Genomic DNA, 17,832 nt, shown 5'->3' with positions numbered 1-17,832 from the left:
TTGCCCTCTCATATGTGCCTTGATCGTGGGGCTACAGCAGACCAAGTAACCCCTTGCTCAAGCCGCCAACCTCGGGGTCTCGAACCTGGGTCCTCCACATCCCAGTCCGATGTTCTATCCACTGCGCCACCGCCTGGTCAGGCTAGTTCTGTGGTCTTGAATGAATCTCATAACCTCTCAGGCATTCTAGCTTTTCTTCTGTATAATGTGGGAAATGCAATCAACTTTATTTAGTCCACAGAGTGGTTTTAAAAATAAAAGTAAGTGAAAAGAATAACACTACATCACTTCACCCTAGAATCCTGCAGTTCGTTTCTATACCTATGTACTCTGCCTTCCCCAGGGATAAGCTATCTGTGGTCTTCTGTAATTCAGTCCTCAACACCCAGATGCTAGTTCCCATCCCCTCTCCTATTCAAAATCATTGCTCTAGCACTTGTTTCCTATGTTCCTGCTGTATTAATTTCTCTCTACTGGATTATTCCCATCACTATAAAATGTATTGTAATTTCTCCTACATTCAAAACAAACAACCCTGCCTGGAACCCGTATCCACCTCTATCTCTGTTTTCTCTGTTCTTTTCAGCGTACTCCCTGCAAGGAGTGGCTCTCTGTCTCCACTCCCTGTCCTTCCATTCTCTCTTGAACCCCACTCCAGCCAAGCTTTTGTGTCCTCTACTCCAGAGAATCAGCTTTTGTCAAGAGTTCCGATGATCTCTATGATGCCAAATGGAGAATTCTCATTTTTCCTTTGGCCACTGTTGTCCCCTTCCTTTTCGGTATACTTTCTTCACTGGTCTTCCAGTGAAGCCCCGTTCTCTTTTTCCTTCTATCTCAGTGGAGTCTCCTTTTCAGACTCTTTTTTTCCTTTTCATATCCCTGTTCCCTAACTGAATTTTAGCCCCCCAGGTTTGGATTGGCTAACCTAAAAATAAAAGGCCAAACTGAGTGTCAGCAAGCTTTTATTTGAGATCCAAAAGAATTGGCCCTGGCCAGGTGGCTCAGTGATAGAGTGTTGGCCTGGCATGTGGATGTCCTGGGCTTGATTCCCAGTCAGGACACACAGAGGAAGTGCCCATCTGCTTCTCCAACCCCTCCCCCTCCACTTTCTCTCTCTCTCTCTCTCTCTCTCTCTCTCTCTTTCTCTTTCTCTCTCCCTCTCTCTCTTCCCCTACTGCAGCCATGGCTTGATTGGCACAAGTTGGCCCCGGCTGCTGAGGATGGCTCCAGGGCCTCACCTCAGGTGCTCAAATGGCTCATTTGCTAAGCAACAGAGCAGTGGTCCCAGATGGGCAGAGTATTGCCTGGTAGGGGACTTGCCAGGTGGATCCTGGTCAGGGCACATGTGGGAGTCTGTATCTGCCTCCCTGCTTCTCGCTTAATATAAAAAAATAAGTAAAAAAAAAAAAAGAATAGCTATTTTGAATGCATTGATTCAGGCAGAAACCCAACCCAAGTAGTGTTCAGATTAGGAGACAGAGGCAAAGGGCATTTATGAGAAAGGGAAAGGGAAAAATTACATCAATAGAAGGAAGGCATTTCTATAGGTACAGATAACCTAACAGTGTTCCTTATTCTAAAGAATGTTTTGTTTTGTTTTGTTTTGTGACAGAGACAGAGATAGGGACAGATAGGAATAGACAGGAAGGGAGAGAGATGAGAAGCATCAATTCTTTGTTGCGGCACCTTAGTTGTTCATTGATTGCTTTCTCATATGTGCCTTGACCGGGGGCTACAACAGACCAAATGACCCCTTGCTCAAGCCAGCGACCTTGGACTCAAGCTGGTGAGCCTTGCTCAAACCAGATGAGCCCACGCTCAAGCTGGCAACCTCAGGGTCTCGAACCTGGGTCCTCCGCGTCCCAGTCCAATGCTCTATCCACTGCGCCACTGCCTGGTCAGGCTCTAAAGATGGTTTGAGCCTGACCAGTGGTGGCACAGTGGAGAGATTCAACTTGGAATGCTGAGGTCCCTAGTTCTCAACCCTGAGGTCGCCAGCTTGAGCATGGGCTTGTGGGCTTTCAGCCCAAGGTCACTGCTTGAGCGAGGGATCTGGCTCAGCTTGAGCCACTACCCCCTGTCAAGGTACATATGAGAAGCAATCAGAACAACTAAAGTGAAGTGACTACAAGTTGATGCTTCTCGTCTCTATTCCCTCTCTTCTTTCCTAATTTTCGTTTTCAGTCTAGTAATCATAATATCTGCTTTTCTGTTATCTTTGTAAACAGTTGTCTGGGATACAGTGTTGCTTTAGGCCCAGGCCAAAGGTTATTTTACCCAGGTTTTTTTTCCTTTTTTTTTTTAAATTTTATAGATTTTACAAAGGGAGAAGGTAGAGGATAGCGAAAAGTATCAACTCATAGTTCATAGTTGCTTCTCTTTCCTTTTTCACTGGTTGCTTGTCATATCAGCCTTGATCAGGCAAGCCCAGGGCTTTGAACCAGCGACCTCAGTATTCCAAGTCAACACTTTATCCACTGCGCTGGCACAGACCAGGCTATTTTACACGGTTTTAACATCCTGAAATAAGGAGTAAGACAACAAGACAGTTCTCTGGGATGTCCCCTTTAACTGAATTTTTAAATGGCTTCGTTTATATTATTTTTTACAGATACAGGTATTTTCCATATTTTCACTCATTCTGTAGGTGAATTTATCTAGTCTCAGGGCTTTAAGTGCCATCTGTACATCAGTAATTTCCAATTTTATATTTCTACATTTGGTCTTTATCCTGAACTCCAGAACCAAATGCCTAATGGACACTTGGCGTTTCCACTTAGGTATATAGTGATCATCTCAAGTGTTAAGGTCTGAAACTGAACTCATAATGGTCCCTCAAAACCTGCTCCTCTCACAGTCCTTTGTGCAGAGGCAGATTAAGGTCGGTTGCGGCCCTGGGCACAGAAGAAAATATTGCGCCCCTTACATTAATGTCAAGTTGGGGTTTTGGGGGGCCCCTCAGAAGTCGGGGCCCAGGATGCGCACCCAGTGCGCCCGCTGTTAAATCTGCCTCTGCTGCCTGACCAGGCGGTGGCACAATGGATAGAGTGTCGGACTGGGATGCGGAGGACCCAGGTTCGAGACCCTGAGGTCACCAGCTTGAGCGCGGGCTCATCTGGTTTGAGCAAAGCTCACCAGCTTGGACCCAAGGTTGCTGGCTCGAGCAAGGGTTTACTCGGTCTGCTGAAGGCCCACAGTCAAGGCACATATGAGAAAGCAATCAATGAACAACTAAGGTGCCACAACGAAAAACTGATGATTGATGCTTCTCATCATCTCTGTCCGTTCTTGTCTGTTTGTCTCTATCTATCTCTCTCTCTGTCTCTGTAAAAAAAAAAAAAAAAAAAATCTGCCTCTGCCTTTGTGTTAAAAAATGGTGACTTCATACTTTGATTGTTCAAGCCAAAACCTTTGTGTCATCTTGACTTTATTTTGTTATATATCTAAAATTTTCAAATCCTGTCAGCTCTACTTTCTAAGACTATGTAAACCCTGGTCAGTTCTTATCACCACCATCCTAATGCACACCATCCTCACCCCTTTCCTGGGTTACTACAGTAACCTTCTCACTGGTCTCCCTGCTTCCCCTACCCTTTGCCCTCTTTTTTAAAATATTCTTTTAAAGATTTTATTTATTGATTTTACAGGGAAAGAGAAAGGCAGGGGGGAAAGCAAGAAACATCAATCAGCTCATAGTAGTTGCTTCCCATATGTGCCTTTTATTTTATTTATTTATTTATTTATTTATTTATTTTGACAGAGACAGAGAGAGGGACAGATAGGGACAGACAGACAGGATGGGGGAGAGATGAGAAGCATCAATTCTTTGTTGTAGCACCTTAGTTATTCATTGATTGCTTTCTCATATGTGCCTTGACCAGGGAGCTACAGCAGATCGAGTGACCCCTTGCTCCAGACCATGACCTTGGGCTCAAGCCAGTGACCTTAGGCTTCAAGCCAGCGACCTTTGGGCTCAGGCCAGCAACCATGGGGTCATGTCTATGATCCCACTCACACTCAAGCCAGCGATCCCGCACTCAAGCCAGCGACCTCAGGGTTTCAAACCTGGGTCCTCTGTGTCCCAGTCTGATGATCTATCCACTGCACCACTGCCTGGTCAGGCTTTGTATGTGCCTTGACCAGACAAACCTGGGGTTTTGAACCGGCAACCTCAGCATTCTGTGTTGATGCTTTATTTATTGCACCACCAAAGGTCAGCCCCCTTTGTTCTCTTTAGTCCATTTTTCATAATTGATCCTTTTAAATGTAAATAAGATTATGCCATTCCTTGGCTTAAAACATTTCAGTGGCTTCCTGTCTTACTCAAGAGGGAAAACCTAAGTTCTTACAATGACCTACAAGCCCCCTGTGATCCATCATCCAGCTCCTTCTCTGACCCAAATGAACCTCTGACCCTCTTTCTCTTATATACTTCTTTCCAGAGGCTCTGGTCTCCTTTATCTGTTGATCAAAGAAAGCCTGCTCCTGCCTGAGGCCTTTGCAAGTGCTACTCCCTCTGGTAGGAATGTACCTCCCCTAAATGTCCACATTGCTCACTCTTCCAGTCTTATTTGTCACCTTCTCAGGCTACCCTCTGTTCCTCCAAGCTCTCCAGCCCTTTAGTCTTTATTTTTCTTTATAGAACTCTGGCCACCTGGCATATAAATAGAAATATCAGTGTATTCACTACTACCTCTTTCCATTAGAACATGAGACCCACGGGGACAGGGACTGGATTTATTATCTTCCTCACAAATAGGACCAGGTCAGTTGAGGTAGGAACTTAGTAAATATGAAAGAATTCCTGACTCCTCTTTCTCTCTCTGCCTCCATATCCGGTTAGATGCCACAGCCAGTTGATTTTTCTTTTCTATCCCTGAATTCATCCTCTTCCTTCTCATTTCCACTGTCACTAACTCCCCTAGGATCAGATCCTTGGTTTGTTTGGGAAATGCAGGCACTTTCCAGTTGATACTCATAACATCTATTTTACTCTCTCCGATAAAATAATCTGGTCATTTTGGCCTTATCACTTTCTTCTTTATATTCTTCAGTGGCCTTCCACTTATTAATTAATGAAAACCAAACTTTTATATATTCAGTCAGTATTCATTGGTCACCTATATCCTTCAGACACCGTGGCAGTTGCCAGTCACAAGGCTGATGAGACTGGGTCCTTGCTCTTAGAGTTATTTTATTTCATTCATTCACCTTCATTTATCAGCCCTTAATGTCATTTCCAGTATTATCTTCCTCTAGCTTTTAGGACTTATTAAATTTAAACTTGGATTAATTAAAGCTAAGTAAAAAATTAGTTCCTCAGTCATAGCCACATGGGACTAATGGCTACATTATTGACAGTATAGGTTTCTGTCATCACAGAAAGTTTGTTAGATAGCACATACTAGTCTAGACCATTCCCAAGCTATGCAGATCATTCCAAACTATTCACTGCTCCTCAAACACCATATATTCTGATCTGCTGTTCTGCCGCTGCTCTTCTGTCTGCTCAGCATGCTCTTCTGTTCCTTTTCTGTCTATTCTGATCTTCAGGAGCTAAACCATGTTCTATAACTTATAGGAAATTTTCCTTAATACCACCCCCATTGATTAAATTAGTCTTCCTTCTGACACCCCCACCATGGGAAGCTTCTTGCCACTCTAATCAAAACCAGCCTTGCCTGACCTGTGGTGGCACAGTGGATAAAGCATCAACCTGGAACGCTGAGGTGACCAGTTTGAAGGCCTGAGATCTCTGGCTCTGAGCATGGGCTCATCAGCACAGGAGTCGCTGGCTTGAGCAGGGAATCGTCCACACGATCCCAAAGCTTGCCAGCTTGAGCCCCAAGGTCACTGGCTTGAGCAAAGGGACACTAGCTTGCCCTGATTCAGGCACATAAGAGAAGCAGTCAACATACAACTAAAGCGAAAGCAACTACAAGTTGATGCTTCTTACTCCCGTTCTCCCTTTCTGTCTCTCACTCTCTCTCTTAAAAAGAAACCACAGTCTTGCTATCCTACTTACCACCCCTGAGATCTCTTCATCTGGAGGTATAGGCCATTCTCCACAGAACTCCAGCCTCAGCAACTGTCAGCCCGTGAGGAAGTGATTGATACTCTGCAAGAAAGCAATAGGGAAGGTTTAAGTAGGAAATAACAGCTGGGCTAAGAGGCTGCTACAGATTGAGTTCCCACTCAGGTCAGTATTCTGGATGTGCAGGTATGCTTGTCAGATGCCTATATTACTGTGATTTTCTTGCTCCTGTCTGATGAGTCCAGCTGGGGCCGGAGGCTTTGACGAAGACTATATGAGTTGTAATGGCTCCCTTTTGGACTTAGAAAGAGAAACCAGAGCCAGGAAAGTACCCAAAAGGTTTTGCCTGTTGAGCCTACAGAAGCTGGAATACTTCGTTTAAGAATGCCTTTTTCACCTGACCAGGCAGTGACGCAGTGGATAGAGCATCGGACTGGGATGCAGAGGACCAAGGTTCAAAACCCTGAGGTCACCGGCTTGACCGCGGGCTCATCTGATTTGAGCAAGGCTCACCCAGGGTCACTGGTTTGATGAGCAAGGGGTCACTCAGTCTGCTGTAGCCCCCAGTCAAGGCACATATGAGAAAGCAATCAATGAAAAACTAAGGTGCTGCAACGAAGAATTGATGCTTCTCATCTCTCTCGCTACTTGTCTGTTTGTCCCTATCTGTCCCTCTTTCTGTCTCTGTCACACACACACACACACACACACACACACACACACACACTCACACACAGCCTTTTTCACAAGGTTTGGCCTGCACAGTGCTATGCTGGCATTGTCCTCATCATTAGAGTGTAAAGTGGGTGAGTCTGCGTCATGATCCTCCTTGCAGCTGCAAAGGAAGATTTGCTTGGAACAGGTGGGAACTACAATATCTAGGCCCTATCTAGGGTATAGATTAGCAGGAACAAGATGACCTATTCAGGCCAGGATCCCTCCTGGTGAGGTACATGGATTCTGTGTCAGTGCTGGAGCACATCTGCCTGGAATCCATCTTTTGGTTTCCTAGGGTTTAAGGAGGGGCTGCATCTTGTTAACTCTGTACTTCTTAGCATTAGTGTTGTGTGGCGAGACAAAGGGAGGGCAAGGGAAGCAGAGCAAGGACACTGAGCATTCACTTGTTTTTCAGCTCATCTATTTAGGATTGCTGAGGCAAGCTCAATTTATGAGAGATTTGCCCCTTCTCTCCCTATTCTGCTTTTTCAGGACTCTATCCTTACCCAAGAGAAGAACCTAGAGAGATCTGAGCAGGTCAGGTAGTTCTAAAAGCCATGGCCCAGGTAAGTTGGAATTCCCTCTATCCTTGAAATAGCCTGTCTTCCCTCCTGATTATATGAATATTTGTATTCTTTATCCTGAAACTTCCCTGTCTCAGCTGAGCCCCATTCAGTGACTTGCTTCCAGGTCCTTCATTCCGGGGAATAAGTGATGGTGCCTCACCTCTCGTACCGGCCCTCTCCAACAGTGTTCATATGTGTGCACAGTGCTTCTACCAAAACACCAACGTAGCAAAAATATATTCTCTTGAGAGCCTCCCTCATGAGAACCATGGTTGAATGGGCCAAAATTAACTTTGATTGATTTTATTAAACTGGGTGGTTTCTCTTTTTTTTCTACCATTAAATATCTTTAGTTCATTAAATATTTTTAAAGTTCCCTCTTTAAAAATCATAAAATATTTTACACTATCAAAAGTTCTTCAGTCTTGCCTGACCAGGTGGTGGCGCAGTGGATAGAGCGTCAGACTGGGATATGGAGGACCCAGGTTTGAGACCCTGAGATTGCCAGCTTGAGTGAGAGCTCATCTGGTTTGAGCAAGGCTCACCAGCTTGAGCCCAAGGTCGCTGGCTCGAGCAAAAAGTTACTCGGTCTGTTGTAGCCCCACGGTCAAGGCACATCAGTCAATGAATGAGAAATCAATCAATGAACAACTAAGGAGCCGCAACAAAGAATTGATGCTTCTCATCTCTCTCCCTTCCTGTCTGTCTGTCCCTAGCCCTCTCTCTGACTCTCTTTCTCTCTGTCACACACACAAAAAAAGTTCTTCAGTCTTGCCAGACCAGGTGGTGGCATAGTGGATAGAGCATCAACCTGGGATGCTGAAGACCCAGATTCGAAACCCAGAAGTCCTTGGCTTGAGTGCAGGCTCATTTGGCTTGAGTGTAGGGTCTCCAGCTTGAGCATGGCGTCACCAGCTTGGGCTTGGGATCACAGTCATAACCCAATGTAGAGCCCAAAGGTCACTGGCTTGAGCCCAAGGTTGCTGGCTTGAGCAAGGGGTCACTGGGTCACCTGAAGGCCCCTGGTCAAGACACCTATGAGAAAACAATCAGTGAACAACTAATATGCTAAAACAAGTTGATGCTTCTCATCTCTCTCCCTTCCTGTCTCTGTCCCTGCCTATCACTTTCTCGCTAAAAAAAAAAAAAAGAAAGAAAGTTCAGTCTTGCAGGGGAATTTATGAGAGATGAATAACTGTGAAGTGGTTCATTTTGAGGTTGAACAAGATGCATTGGTTGTGGGCCACATTTATGTGACTGAAATACACCCCCCCCCCATCAGCTTTCTTATTTTAGGATCAAGAAATAGACAGTGAAGGATGGTAAATAATTGCAGTACTTTTAAAATATTGTTTAATATAACTACCTTCAAAATAATGGAATGATTATATCTTATAGGACATAAGCAAATTAAAATTCATATGTTTTCTTATAAAATTTACCTTAGCCAATTGCTAAGGTAAATTTTGCTCATGATGTCTAGCAAACAGAAGCAGTGGGAACACTAGTGTCATTTTCAATAGTACTTTATTGTATGGGACTGTCCTAAGTACCTAACCCAGATAATTGAGGACACTTAAGATTCCTGATGCCAGTCAGCGTTATCAGTAGCACACTGCCCACCCCTCAGCCCCACTTTCTCCAACATTGTGACTAGACCAGCCTCTGCATGATCCCAGTGCATCTGAAAGGGGAAGGTATAACCTAGTTTGAGATCCACAGTCTACTTAGGACCTCAAGTCTCCAGGATAGATTTTAAATTTCTGTAAATCCTATATTTTAGGATAGAGATTAGGAGATGTTTTAGAGTTTCTCTTTTTTATCTCAAGGAAGAAAAATGATAAAAAGGTATGCAAATTATTTGTTTGTTTGTTTATTTCAAGAAGGACCAAGCAAGAGAGAGGGGGACAGATAGGGACAGACAGACAGGAAGGGAGAGAGATGAGAAACATCAATTTTTCGATGCAGCACTTTAGTTGTTCATTGACTGCTTTCTCATAAGTGCCTTGACCAGGGGTCTTCATTCAAGCCAGTGACCCCTTGCTCAAGCCAGCGATTTTGGGCTTCAAGCCAGCGACCATGAGTTATGTTTATGATCCCATGCTCAACGTGGCAACCCCGTGCTCAAGCTGGTGAGCCTGCGCTCAAGCCGGCGACCTGGGGGTTTCAAACCTGGGTCCTCTGCGTCTCAGGCCGATGCTCTGTCCACTGTGCCACCACCTGGTCAGGCAAGTTATGAAATTTAAAAGAGTTTATTATTTTCTAGGCCCATGTTAGCTGTGTGTTTTGTATGTTATTTCAATTTATAAGACCTCAGCTAGATTTTGCTCATTTCAGACTTTGTGGAAAATAGAAGAGAGTCCGTCTGTTTGAAGGAGGTCTTTCACCTGACCTGTGGTGGTGCACTAGATAAAAGTGTCAACCTGGAATGCTGAGGTCACCGGTTCAGAACCCAGGGCTTGCCTGGTCAAGGCACATATGGGAGTTGATGCTTCCTGCTCCTCTCCCCTTCTCTCACTCGCTCTCTCTCGCTCTTTCTCTCCTCTCTAAAAACTGAATAAATAAAAATATTTTTTTAAAAATCAAAAAGAAGGAGGTCTTTCTTATCTCTAGCCACAGGAATATTCAAAAGCATACAGGCCTTTAGTCATATAAATTTGCTTATACTTCCTTTATGACAGTCAGCCCTAGCTTGCTCGCTTGCTTTATCACCTTCTTCCTACAACACCCTTCTCTTTCCATCTGAAAGACATTTTCCTGAATGGATTAGGTTGTTAAAACCTGAATGTACTCATCAATTTTAACCTCATTAAAAATGGGAAAACCAGTCATTACATTCCTCCTATTAGGACACTACAGGAATTATGCAGCACCACCTCTAACATATTCATGCCATCCTCAAAAATACATCAGTCAAGCCTGACCAGGCGGTGGTGCAGTGGATAGAGCGTCGGACTGGGATGCAGAGGATCCAGGTTCGAGACCCCGAGGTCTCCAGCTTGAGCGCGGGCTCATCTGGTTTGAGCAAAAGCTCACCAGCTTGAACCCAAGGTTGCTGGCTCCAGCAAGGGGCTACTCGGTCTGCTGAAGGCCCATGGTCAAGGCACATATGAGAAAGCAATCAATGAACAACTAAGGTGTTGCAACGCGCAATGAAAAACTAATGATTGATGCTTCTCATCTCTCTCCATTCCTGTCTGTCTGTCCCTGTCTATCCCTCTCTCTGACTCACTCTCTGTCTCTGTAAAAAATAAAAAAAAAATAAAAAAAAATACATCAGTCAAGCCTCCAGATCTAACTGCCTTTCACAGAAAATATGGAAGTAGAATGTGTTAAACTATATTATGAAGATGCAGTCAGCCAAATCCAAAAAGTGAGAAATTCTACTGATTCAAATGTTTCTTTAATAAATAGATAGCAATAAAAATTTTGAAGAGACTCTTAGAGGTTTAAGAGACTTTAGGGGCCCTGGCCGGTTGGCTCAGTGGTAGAGCGTCAGCCTGGTGTGCAGGAGTCCTGGGTTCGATTCCCGGCCAAGGCACACAGGAGAAGCGCCCATCTGCTTCTCCACCCCTCCCCCTCTCCTTCCTCTCTGTCTCTCTCTTCCCCTCCCGCAGCCAAGGCTACATTGGAGCAAACATGGCCCAGAGCCATCACTGAGGATGGCTCTGTGGCCTCGCCCCAGATGGGGAGAGCATCGCCCCCTGGTGGGCATGCTGGGTGGATCCCGGTTGGGCTCATGCAGGAGTCTGTCTGACTGCCTCCCTGTTTCCAACTTCAGAAAAATACAAAAAATAAATAAAAATGAGACTTTAGGGAATCTATCAGCTAAACGTAATATGTGGATCTTGTTTAAATCCTGATATGAATAAACCAGTGGTAACTTTTGAGAAAGTTGGCACAATTTGAAATTTGATGTAGTTATTAGAAAATTATTGTTAATATTACTAAGTATGATAATGATATGGTATGCTTTAAAGAAATCGCATTTGTTAGGTACTAAAGTATTTGTGGATGAAATACTGTGATGTTCAGTATGTGGGATTTGCCTCAAAGTACACCAGAGGTAGAAAATGGAAGGACCTGACCGGGCGGTGACGCAGTAGATGGGGCCTTGGACTGGGACACAGAGGACCAAGGTTTGAGACCCTGAGGTCACTGGCTTGAGCAAAGGGGTCGCTCGTTCTGTAGTTCCCTGGTCAAGTCACATATGAGAAAGCAATCAATGAACAACTAAGGAGCCACAACGAGGAATTGTTGCTTTTCATCTCTCCCTGTCTGTCTGTCTGTGTCTGTCCCTCTTTCTATTTCTGTCACACACAAAAAGAAAGAGAGAGAGAGAGAAAGAAAGGAAAGGAAAGGAAGGAAGGAGGGAGGGAAGGAAGGAAGGAAGGAAGGAAGGAAGGAAGGAAGGAAGGAAGGAAGGAAGGAGAGAAAGAGAGAAAGAAAGAAAGAAAGAAAAAGAAAGAAAGAAAGAAAAAGAAAAAGAAAGAAAGAAAGAAAGAAAGAGAAAGGAAGGAAGGAAGGAAGGGAAGAGATGAAACAAGATTTGCAAACTCTTGTTAATTGTTGAAGCAAAGTGATGAATTTATGGGGGGTCATTATATATACTATTCTCTCTATTTTTGTGTATTTTGAAATCTTTTTAAAATTTTATTTAGAAATGTAATAGGGTGACATTGTTTAAAAGAGTACATAGGTTTCAGGTAAACATTTCTATTGTATTTCAATGTTGATTATGTTGTGTGCCTATCACCCAAAGTCAAATCATTTTCTGTCACTGTATATTTGTCCCTCTTTTGAAATATTTTGTAATAAATAAAGAAATTTAAAAAGTTCTTCTGTTTACTAATAATGCATGGGTTTATTGTTTCAGGGATTGGTTACATTCAGGGATGTGGCCATAGAATTCTCTCAGGAAGAATGGAAGTGTCTGGAACCTGCCCAGAGGGACTTGTATAGGGATGTGACTTTGGAGAACTTCAGTAACTTGGTCTCACTAGGTAAGGATATTGTGTCACACAGGGCCAGACGGAAACAAAGGCTCCCGGGGAGCACAGCAGTGGGGGGCTGCTACACTTGGACCAGAGGAGTGAAAGGAGGAAACACTCCAGGGGAGACTGTGAGAGGGAGAGTCGTGGAGAAGGGCTGGCGGCAGCAGTTGAAGCAACTTCCAGATCTCCTGGGTCAAAGCAGGGATGGAGAGGGTAACAAATACCCTGAACTCTGTCTCCTCCTGCCTGCTAATCTGCTGCTGATCCTTTCTAGCTGCCAAACCCGCTGAAAACAATATAGCCAGTGTGATACAGTTCTTTACAGGTAAGTTGTCCAGGGCACAGAGCGGGGTCAGGAACAGCAAGGAATGGCTTAGAGGGGAAAGAGAGGCCAAAGGGAGAATAAACAGTGTAGTCGTTCATTCCAAACACACTGCTCACAAAAGTTCAGGTACATTTCAAAATGAATATGAAGCAATAAAATATCCCCTAATTTTTGTGAGCAGTGTACTTCAAGACTAGCCCTCTGGGGCCTGACCTGTGGTGGCTCAGTGGATAAAGCGTCGACCTAGAAATGCTGAGGTCGCCGGTTCAAAACCCTGGGCTTGCCTGGTCAAGGCACATATGGGAGTTGATGCTTCCAGCTCCTCCCCCCCCTTCTCTCTCTCTGTTTCTCCTCTCTCTCTCTCTGTCTCTCCCTCTCCTCTCTAAAATGAATTAAAAAAAAAATAAAAAAAAAATAAAAGACTAGCCCTCTGGTTCTTGTGGTGGATTTCTAGGGAGACTTACAAGTTTCTAGCTGAATTTCTGCTCTCTGTCCCCAAAAGAATTGCTTTGTGCTTTCTTCCCATCCTCTGGATGACCTTAACGCCTTCCTTTATGTAATCGCCTCTCTTCCTTCGTTACCAAGAGACTATGTGTGAACTTTAGAACAGCGTCATCATTCCCCATTTCTCTTCCTATAAATAGGACTTTCCTTTTCCAAGCCTGATGTCATCTCCTTACTGGAGCAAGGGAAAGAACCCTGGATGATTGCAAATGATATAACGGGACCATGGTGCCCAGGTGAGCAAGGGGAAGGTCATTGGGAATAATAGCCCAGTGGATGAGTCAGCTGGTAACAGTAACTTGAGTTATTGCCGGGCAACTTCCCGCAAAGCTCCACCAAAAACAGGAAAATAAAAGCCCGAGACAGGAAGATCAAAGACCTTGTCGGCCTCAGCTCCCAAGAAACCTTGCCTACTCCCATTAACTCCGCTCTGTTCTTTCTCTCTCACATTTTCATCCCATTTCAAAGAGGGCTGTGCCCATTTTCCCCAGGAGCAGCCTTTTTACATGGGACCCTTTTTTTTTTTTTTTGCAAGTTTCTTCATCCCTTAAAAAATACTTATTTCCTTGGCCCTGGATGGTTTGCTCAGTGGATAGAGCATCAGTCTGGCGTGCAGATGTCCCAGGTTCAATCCCCCAGTCAGGGCACACAGGAGAAATGACCATCTGCTTTCCCCCTCCCTCACCCCCTTCTCTCTCACTTTACCTAATTCAGCAGTTCCTCTATATATTAACTTTTCAGAGGTAAGGATGTGAAGTGGATGAGGACAGACTCTGGCATGAGACTGCCTGAGTTCAAATCCTGGCTTTGCCACTTACTAGATTTGTGAATTTCAGGAAATTATTTACATTCTCTGTGCTTCAGTTTTTTCCTCTGCAAATGGGATAAAAGTAGTATCATGTGTAGTTACTGTGTGGCTTTTGTATTTGTTAATAATGTGAAAATTCCCACAACAATGCCAGGCAATCGTGACCACTAAATAGATGTTAGCAAATATTATAAGTTGACACTTGGTAGACAGTATTGAAACTTTTTTTAGCGGGAAAGAGAGAGTGTGTATGCGCAAGAGGGACAGACAAACCAGAAAGTACAGAGAGATGAGAAGCATCAACTCATAGTTGTAGCATGTCGTTCACTGATTGATTTCTCATATGTGTCTTGACAGCGGTGGGGGGGGGGCTCCATCTGAGCCATTGACCCCTTGCTCAAGCCAGCGACCTTAGGTTTCAAGCCAGCAACATTTGGGCTCAAGCCAGTGACCATGGGGTCATTCATGTCTATGATCTCGCGCTCAAGTCAATGACCTTGGGGTTCTGAACCTGGGTCCTCAGTGTCCCAGGCCAATGCTCAATTCACTGCACCACCACCTGGTCAGGCACTCCTATAGGTTTTGATTCAATCTAGAGTGGTTCTTGGACTTTTTGTATTGTTAACAGGCTTCCTGGATGATGCTGCCCCCTATCAAAATTGAGAATCCCTGGCTTAATGGATTTTTGTGCCCTCTTGACACCATATAAGCTATCATATTTGTGTCTTCATGTGCTTTTTAGAAATCACACAGAGACATCTGGACCGGTTCTATGCTCAGGGCTGGTCCTGCCCCAGCATAGTCTGGGACCTCCACGCTCTTGACCCAGTCAGGAAAGAATTCAAGCACAAGTTCAAGTGAGAGCAAAAGCAAATTTTATTCAGGTAGAGACAAAGAGGCTAGGTTGTGGATTCCTGGAGACTGGATCAGGGGTTGAGCTGCCCACTGCTCCCTGGTTTTGAGTCTCACAGGGCAAACTGTGAAAGAAGCGAATACACATGACCATATGGTCATGGACAAACTCACAAGCGAGTTTCATGCTGGGTCAGTCAGTTCTTGGGATTTTGTGTATTTCCAAGAATAGGTTGTTTCTGAACTTTATGGTGCCCAATTCTGACTTTGCCTTCTGGTTGGGAAGGACCTTGTCCCTAACTGGTTATTTCAGAAGCGTCATGGCATTGTTCCTCCTCAGTCCCCCTTCTACTTGTGGTGTCAGTTTCCATTATAATGATAGTGTAATGAGCTTTGGGGTCTTTCTCTGATAAATATTTCCTACATCCTGGATTTATCTAGTTTCAGCCTTATTGTGGTATTGGTATTATATTTTAGCCTTATTGGTGTTAGTCCTTATTGGTACTGACTTCTGTGACCACTACCGGGGTTTCCTGCCATAAGCCGTTTACCTTTGACTGTGAGTGGAAGTTGGGGCTCTGGTGAGAGGACCTAGCACTTACTGCTGTCCACTGCTACCTCCTCATTCCACTGAGGGAGTTTCCCCTAATTCCTTTCTATCCTGCCTCAATATAAGCTCTTCACCTTTTATGGTTATTATTTTTACTTTGTTATTCTAGTCTACTGTAAAATTTTTGTTGTTTTTCTTAAAAGAGAACAGCTTATATTTGTTTATTTTCTTAAATATTTTTCAGATCTGAAGTCCAGGTATGAGAAATTACCACAAAAAGATATTTTTGAAGTAGAGACATTCAGTTGGGAGCTGATGGAAAGCCTCACATGCTGTGGTTTTGAGGGCTCTCGCTTTAGAGAAGATTGGGAATACAGACACCAATTTGAAAGACAGCAGGTAAACCAGAAATGCTATTTCAAGCAAGTGAAAATCACATATGAAAACATACCCACTTTTGAGCATCACACATCCCTCACTCTACATCAGAGCAATAAGACTGGCAAGAAACCGATTGAATGTAATGAATGCGGGAAAGCATTTAGCCGTGGCTCACACCTTATTCAACATCAGAAAACTCATACTGGTGAAAAACCCTTTGAATGTAAGGTATGTGGGAAGGCCTTTAGCCGAGCCTCCCACCTTGTTCAACATCAGAGAATTCATACAGGTGAGAAACCGTACGGCTGTAAGGAGTGTGGGAAGGCTTTTGGACGTACTTCAGAACTTACTCTGCATCAGAGACTTCATACTGGTATCAAACCCTATGAATGTAAACAATGTGGAAAGACCTTTAGACAGCATTCACAACTTATTTTGCATCATAGAACTCATACAGGTGAGAAACCTTACGTATGTAAAGATTGTGGGAAGGCTTTTATTCGTGGCTCACAACTTACTGTTCATCGGAGAATTCATACAGGTGCTAGACCCTATCAGTGTAAAGAATGTGGGAAGGCCTTTAGACAGCATTCACAACTTACTGTACATCAGAGGATTCACACTGGTGAGAAGCCCTACGAATGTAAGGAATGTGGAAAGGGCTTTATTCATAGCTCAGAAGTTACTCGACATCAAAGAATTCATTCTGGGGAGAAACCTTATGAATGTAAGGAATGTGGAAAGGCCTTTAGGCAGCATGCACAGCTCACTCGACATCAGACAGTTCATACTGGTGACAGACCCTATGAATGTAAGGACTGCGGAAAGGCCTTTAGTCGTAGTTCATACCTTATTCAACATCAGAGAATTCATACTGGTGACAAGCCCTATGAATGTAAGGAGTGTGGGAAAGCCTTTATTCGTGTTTCACAACTGACTCATCATCAGCGAATTCATTCCTGTGAGAAACCCTATCAATGTAGGGAATGTGGAATGGCCTTTATTCGTAGTTCACAACTGACTGAACATCAGAGAATTCATCCTGGTATCAAACCTTATGAATGTAGAGAATGTGGCCAGGCCTTTATTCTTGGTGCACAGCTCATTGAACACTACAGAATCCATACTGGTTAGAAAGCTTTGGCTATTAGAGATATAAGAAGGCCTTTAAATGGAGTTCACATCTGACTTGATATTAGATAATGTAGTATAACATCAGAAAACCTTCACTTGTCACTTCCATTGTGGAACATCAGACAACTTATACCAGAAGAAAATTTAATAAACGTGAAAACTCAATTTTTGCCTCACACTCACTGTTTACTGGGTATCAGATAATTTAAGGTGAAAAAGTATTAATGTGAATGTAAAGTCTTCTTTTACTACTCAAAATGTATTAAACTTCTGAGAATTCCAAATAGAAAATAACCCTATTAAAATATTTTGTGAATGTGCCTTTTGCCTTATACCTTACTTAACATCACATTTCTACCAGTTACTAGCCGTATAGCATTGGGCAAATGATGCAGTTTCTCTGTTCCTCAGTTTATTTTTTTTTTTACATAGGTAGAGATAGACAGGGACAGACAGACAGGAATGGAGAGAGAGATGAGAAGCATCAATCATTAGTTTTTTGTTGAGCGTTGCGACTTCTTAATTGTTCATTGATTGCTTTCTCATGTGTGCCTTGACCACGGGCCTTCAGCAGACCAAGTAACCCCTTGCTGGAGCCAGCGACCTTGGATCCAAGCTGGTGAGCTTTTTGCTCAAGCCAGATGAGCCTGCGCTCAAGCTGGCGACCTCGGGGTCTGGAACCTGGGTACTTCCGCCTCCCAGTCCGACGCTCTATCCACTGCGATACCACCTGGTCAGGCCTCAGTTTATTTTTAAGCACTGATAATTATACCTACCTAATAAGAGTTTTTGTGGGGGCTATCATATAATTTATATAAAGCATGTGCTGAATAAACATTAGTTATTACCATTAACAGTATTACTGTTAAGGAATTCATGAGAGTAGGGCCTTGTGAATGTATCAAATATCAAAAAGCCCTTATAACCACTTGTTAAAATAATTCATTCTGAAAAACAGCAGTAAAGT

The 17,832-nt window shown here is 43.7% G+C and overlaps 1 protein-coding gene across 1 annotated transcript in view; it reads left to right on the top strand.

The window, feature by feature from the left end:
• ZNF565 (zinc finger protein 565) overlaps positions 1–17,186 on the top strand; it is a 47,958-nt gene extending 30,772 nt beyond the window's left edge. Inside the window, exons 3-6 of the mRNA XM_066242205.1 lie at positions 7,244–7,317; positions 12,194–12,320; positions 13,281–13,376; positions 15,595–17,186. Of these exons, the coding sequence (XP_066098302.1) occupies positions 7,309–7,317; positions 12,194–12,320; positions 13,281–13,376; positions 15,595–16,865 (1,503 nt within the window). The 5' untranslated portion in view covers positions 7,244–7,308 and the 3' untranslated portion in view covers positions 16,866–17,186. The remainder of the gene's footprint in view (positions 1–7,243; positions 7,318–12,193; positions 12,321–13,280; positions 13,377–15,594) is intronic.
• Positions 17,187–17,832: the final 646 nt, after the last annotated feature.

This window comes from Saccopteryx bilineata, chromosome 9 (assembly GCF_036850765.1).
Source record: "Saccopteryx bilineata isolate mSacBil1 chromosome 9, mSacBil1_pri_phased_curated, whole genome shotgun sequence".
NCBI classification, from domain to species: domain Eukaryota; kingdom Metazoa; phylum Chordata; class Mammalia; order Chiroptera; family Emballonuridae; genus Saccopteryx; species Saccopteryx bilineata.
Note: the sequence above shows the minus strand (reverse complement) of the source record. Positions and strands in the feature narration are given on the sequence as shown.